Raw genomic sequence first — 6,269 nt, 5'->3', positions numbered from 1 at the left:
ACCGCGTTAAACTAGGAATGTCATCCGTGCAATCGTTTAGGCGGTTTTCGAGAGAACCCTAATAATGCTCACATTTGAAACTCAAATGTGAGCTTATGGTCTTGTATCGGGTTAACGCAAGCTGGTGAAGAACAAAGCGAGTATTGAGACGGCAGCTGAACATGGCGAAAGTGAAGAGCATAAACGAACCACCTCTTCGAAAACTGGATCTGTAACTATCAGAACATGCTCTTCAATCGTGTGGGGCCACTGCTCAAGGGTACAACCACAGGGATGTTTGCTCTTCCGTTCCAGACAAAATCGCTCTCACTGAAAAATCTCCTGCTAGATTGCATACGCACCACTTTTCTGATTACGAGTAATTCACCAATCAAATCAAAAACTAATTACAATTATTACCTAGTGGAAGTAATAAGAACATAATACCATAACTAAGGAAATACTTAGCTTTTACTCTGCTAATTCTGTCCAATAGGATTGTGCCATGTGCGAAGGGGAAAAAGACAAAGACCAGCTCGTGCAGTGGAGCTCGAGCGTTAACGCCGGTGACCGAGCTACGATCCTGAGGCCACTTCAGCAACCGGAGGGCGTCCTTTCCACGGCAGCAGCAGGATTTAAGCATTCGGCGGCCTCTGTTAAGCCAGTACCACAAGTACCCCAAGCAGAACTGCGAGCCCCTTCACAGGAGGATCCACGGCAGACTTCGCTGCGCCCGGTGCCAATAGGCCTTTGCGTGGTACCGGCAATGTAAGTGCCAACTTCGAAGCCGCCGACATGACCGCCTTTAATGCGTCCTTAATGCTAGTCACCGAACATCCCACAGCCGTCGCTACTGCTGGCATATATACGGACTTTATGGAAGCCTACAATGCTCAAACTAGTAGCAAGGACGTCATCACGCTGGTTGAGAAGTACGCTAGCCTGTGTACTTCTCAACCTAAGTGTGTACTTCTCAACCTACTTAACCAAAGTGATGAAAGTGACCGAGAGCACAGTATCTCGCAAGGCTGAGCCGGCGTGGGTGGAAGCCATGGCATGCAAAACATTGCTCACCGAAGAGCGAAACACTTGGAAGCTCACGGGGGCCTTCCGGCGCGACCATCTCAAGGCGGACGAGTTCATGGATGAACTTGGCCACAACACCATGTTCGTCGACGGATCTCGCGAAGGTAGCGATAGGGAACTCGTGGAGGCCCTCATGACGAGAGACTCGTTCACACGCCAGGCGCAACTAGTGGACGACTGGTTGGAAAGCTGCGCGGCGCATGAGCGCAGTTTGGGCGATGACGACGACAGGCTTCAGTACTTTGCTGGCGGAAGCCGCACCTGGAAAAACGCGCTGCACCATGTGCAGTCCCAAAATAACATCGGCTGTGCATCGTCATCTCACATGACTGGAATAAAGGCGGACGCTCCCTCGAGGCAGTGGCTACCGATGCACGAATTCCACCTCTACCACAGCTCATTCTTTCACCTGAGAGCAGGATAACTGTAGAGGGCCAAAGAGGTGGCTGCCAAAAATGGTTATCGTTGGCTAGCCGTCGCGCTCGAAGGTGGCAGGCCATGGCATGACCCGAACAACGCCAGTACCATTGGCGCCGACTTCAAGCAACCCACCCAAGGCACCTTCTACCGCGACTTATGGATGCGCGCCTGCTAAAGAGCGGCGTCGAGTCCCAGGTGTTCACGTTACAAGCGCGCTGTGTATGGTGCTCTGAGTGGCAACCTACAAGCAATGCTGCCCGCGTGTACCACATGGGAGGATCAGCTATGGGCTCGCATGCGCGCTGTTGTGGATGTGTGCGTAGAGCAGGAGCTCCGCACTGCCAAGCAACGAGATAGAAGCCTCGGACCACTACCGCCCGGCTACCCCAGTGACCGTAGAACCTTTGAAGCCATTTTCCGTGATCTGCGGGCAGCCGTGGGCGCGAGTGGCACGCGCCACCAGGAGATTACACACATTCTGCAGCGAGGTGTAGTGCTGGGCGATGCTGATTATTTGGTAGAAGAAATACACGATTGGGTAACCAGTCAGGCGATTGAGCCACCGCCACTTACCATGCGGTTTCTGGCTCTCATGGCACTGTTGCTGCGACAGATTGGCCGTGAGACCGGCACTGAGGCGTTCAGCACTCTTCTTCTCAACTACATAAGCATGCTCATCGACGACGGCCACGTCTCCTTGGTGGACACGTACGCAGCCGCTCTGAAAGCAACCGACCATGTCACCAAAAACACGCAGCTTGCGCAGCCTCCAAACTAGACACCCCAAAAACAGGCCCTCCGCCTTCGTATTGAACACTCTTCGGAGAAAAAAGTTAGCAAAGAAGTAGTAAACGCATGTATTTACTAAACTCCAGCGTATTTTACTGCCTTTCCGGCATACTTCTACTAACCAGCAGCTAGAAAAAGCTTGTTACTTTAGCCGCTAATAACCAGGGACACTTCCTTAGAGTTTTTAACTATATATGTAATACTAATTCGCCTACGTTTCCAGAGATTTCTTAGATGCTGCAGTATAACTGAAGTAATCGCAAGACTCTCAAGCAATATCTGACAAAATTTAGTCTTATTGACTACATATTGTAATATAGGAGTTTCCTGCTACCTGATGGTACGCATAAGCAAATAGAACGACATACTTTGACATACTGGGCGTAGCCAGGAGGAGGCACACCGGGCCCGTGCATTCCCCCTGCCCTCCTTTCATATTTTTGTTCTATGTCATAGAGAGCAGAAAACTACCATTTTAGCCCCCCCCCCCCCCCGCGAAAAACGATTTCGGCTAGGCAGCTATTTCTCAAGTGTGAATGCGGCAGGTGTGTAGTAAGCGCGTACTCTTTCATGGCTACGCTCGAAGGGAAAAAATTACGAATGACTATACATGCAAAGTGTGTGTGACGCAAATGTGCAGTTCTGTTGCCAAAGCCACGTGGGGTAGTCGTAACGCCACTTGAGATCATCAAAAACCTCGCATTTATTGGTGTGCTTTTATTTGGTGCTTTTAACGCTCGGCGTTTCGAGCGACGGCGTTCGGCCAGAAAGTTTTTTCATGCAGAGCTAACCTACCTAAGTTGCTGCAGCGTGCGAGTTTTTTTTTTCTAATGAAACGGGTTGTTGAACAAGCAGGCGAACTCGGCGAAGGAGAGCTTTATTTAGCGCAAGGGCTAACTAAACGCAAGCCGGCGATCACAGCAAGTCTTTTTTCTTTTCTATACTCGAGGTCCATACCCACTGCTCTTGTTACAATCACCCCAGGCCGATAAGGGAGCCATCCTGGCGACCTAGGGACAGGTGTACACAGAAGCGTCATCGTATGGCTTGAGCCGAGAGATGTGTACGATTTCTTTTCCCCGACGGCGCTTGTCCGGAGATGCCTCCAGCGGCTCGACAAGGTAGTTGACAGGCGATGTTTGGCGTACAACTCGATAAGGGTCATGGTACCTGGACGAAAGCTTGTGGGAGAGTCCTGGAGGAGTAGAAGGAATCCATAACCACACCAGTGAGTTCGGAGAAAAGCTGATATGCGTGGTTGACGCGTCGTGGCGATGTTTTTGGCGCGCCTGGTCATGTGACGTGAACGCACGAGCAAGCTTCAGACATTCTTCAGCGTGTGCTGCTGCTCGAGAAGCGGTGGTCATCTCTGAAGGGTCCGGTCGATAAGGAAGAATGGTATCCATTGTTGATGATGGCTCGCGTCCATAAAGAAAGAAGAAAGGCGAAAATTCAGTGGTGCTTTGCGTTGCAGTGTTGTAAGAATATGTCACAAAAGGGATTATGCTATCCCAATTTTACTGGTTGGATGAAACGTACTTGGCCAGCATATCCCCAAGTGTACGAATAAAACGCTCTGTCATCCCACTAGTTTGCGGGTGATAGGCTATGGTAGTGCGGTGTATGATGCGACACTCGCTCAACAACGCTTTGATGGCATCGGAAAGAAAAACGCGGCCGCGGTCGCTTAGTAACTCCCGAGGTGCTGCATGCCTTAAAACCAGGTTTTGCAGTATAAAACACGCAACGTCTTTTGCGGTAGCAGAAGGTAACGCAGCTGTTTCAGCGTACCGCGTTAGGTGGTCGATAGCGACAATGACCCAGCGGTTGCTACTCGAAGTATAGGGAAGCGGACCGTAAAGGTCGATTCCGACACGATCGAAAGCTCGTGCTGGACATGGCAACGGCTGCAAGGGACCTGTGGCATGTTGAGTGGGCATTTTGCATCGCTGGCACGTAAGGCAAGACCTTACGTAACGGCAAACGAAACGGTACATACCGCGCCAGTAGTACCGCAGCTGCAAGCGGGTGTATGTTTTTAACACACCAGCGTGGCCACATTGCAGATCATCGTGGAACGTGGCACAAATGTCAGAGCGCAGATGTCGGGGGATCACGAGCAACCACTTACGGCCGATCGAGCTGTAGTTTCGGCGGTAAAGCAGGTTATCCCGAATAGCGAAGTGTCCTGCTTGACGGCGAAGCGTCCTGGAAACTGGAGCGGGCGTCCGGTTTGAGAGAAAGTCCAAGAAAGATGAAATCCAAGCATCTTTGCGTTGCTCGGAAGGCATGTCCGAGATGCTGATGGCCAAGGCAGCACTAGTGGAGATAGGCGAGCCGACAGGCTCTGAAGCCAATGGCGAACGTGACAGAGCATCGGCGTCGGAATGCTTCCGGCCAGAACGGTAGATAACACGGATATCCAACTCCTGTAACCGCAATGCCCAACGAGCGAGCCGACCATTAGGATCTTTTAGTGAAGATAACCAGCAAAGCGCATGGTGGTCTGTACAATATCAAACGGACGTCCATATAAATAAGGCCGAAATTTTCCGATTGCCCAAATAATGGCGAGGCACTCTTTTTCAGTTACACTGTAATTCTTCTCGGCCTAACTGAGGGTGCGGCTGGCATGGGCAACGACGTACTCGTCAAAGCCCTCCTTGCGTTGGGCCAGTATGGCCCCTAGCCCGACACCACTAGCGTCCGTATGAAGCTCCGTTGGAGCAGACGGATCGAAATGTCGGAGTATGGGAGGCGTGGTGAGGAGCCGTCGGAGTTCCTGAAATGCATCATCACACGCCTGCGACCACGCTGACAAGTCAGAACTTCTGGCAAGAAGATTGGTCAAGGGGGCGATAATGGACGTGAAATTGCGGACGTAGCGCCGGAAGTAAGAACATAGGCCGATGAAGCTTCGAAGCTCTTTGATGGTGGTTGGCTTTGGGAACGCCGCGACTGCATTAAGTTTCGTAGGGTCCAGGAGAATGCCGTCGTTAGAAACCACGTGGCCGAGAATTACAAGCTTGCGAGCGCCGAAGTGGCATTTCTTCAAGTTAAGTTGAAGTCTCGCCGTGGAAAGGCACGTAAGAACTTGCTCGAGGCGGCTGAGGTGGGTTGCAAAGTCGCTTGAAAATACCACAATGTCATCCAAATAACAGAGGCAAGTTTTCCATTTCAGACCTCGCAAGACGGTATCCATCATCCTTTCGAAAGTGGCAAGCGCATTGCAGAGGCCAAAGGGCATAACGGTGAATTCATATAGTCCATCCGGTGTTACGAAGGCTGTCCTCGGGCGGTCATCCTCCGCCATGGGCACCTGCCAGTAGCCAGAGCGTAAATCTAACGAAGAAAAGAACTCTGCTCCTTGTAGGCAGTGCAAAGCATCATCGATGCGCGGCCGAGGGTATACGTCTTTGCGCGTTACCTTGTTGAGTCGGCGGTAGTGAACGCAGAACCGGATGAATCCGTCTTTTTTCCTGACGAGAACAACCGGTGAAGCCCAGGGACTGTTGGAGGGCTCGATGATGCCACGTTTCAGCATGTCGTCCACTTGTTCGTCGATGACACGGCGTTCAGCAGATGACACACGGTACGGACGCTGCCTTAGCGGGGCTTGTTGACCGGTGTCAATACGGTGAACGACCGCAGAGGTTCGGCTTAAGCCTGACTGGTCAGGATCGAATGAAGAACGAAAGCGGAGAAGATTTATAATCTCTTCGCGCTGAGTTGGTGCGAGCTCAGAGTCGATGGCATCCGAGAATACGTCCAGAGCATCATTAGGCGCGTTGGTAGGAGTGACAGCACCAATTGGGAGCGAAACCGCAGAATCGGGTATAGTAGCCGGAAGAATGCACTCGTAAAGTTCGTAGCTTCCCAGGCATTCTCCACGTAGTAGGGATGACGGGCTGTGCGACGGATTGCACACATAAATGGCAGCGTGACCATTGCGAAAAATGACGACGGCAAACGGAAGCATGATATTTCGACGGCAC

At 51.5% G+C, this 6,269-nt stretch overlaps 1 protein-coding gene across 1 annotated transcript; it reads left to right on the top strand.

Annotated features, from left to right (window-relative positions):
• Positions 1-1,735: 1,735 nt before the first annotated feature.
• LOC142790109 (nuclear pore complex protein Nup107-like) lies at positions 1,736-2,263 on the top strand. Its single transcript, XM_075885112.1, has one exon. The coding sequence runs from the start codon at positions 1,736-1,738 to the stop codon at positions 2,261-2,263; it is 528 nt and encodes a 175-aa protein (XP_075741227.1).
• The last annotated feature ends 4,006 nt before the right edge of the window (positions 2,264-6,269 follow it).

The sequence above is a fragment of the Rhipicephalus microplus genome, chromosome 2 (assembly GCF_043290135.1).
Source record: "Rhipicephalus microplus isolate Deutch F79 chromosome 2, USDA_Rmic, whole genome shotgun sequence".
Classification (NCBI taxonomy): domain Eukaryota; kingdom Metazoa; phylum Arthropoda; class Arachnida; order Ixodida; family Ixodidae; genus Rhipicephalus; species Rhipicephalus microplus.
Note: the sequence above shows the minus strand (reverse complement) of the source record. Positions and strands in the feature narration are given on the sequence as shown.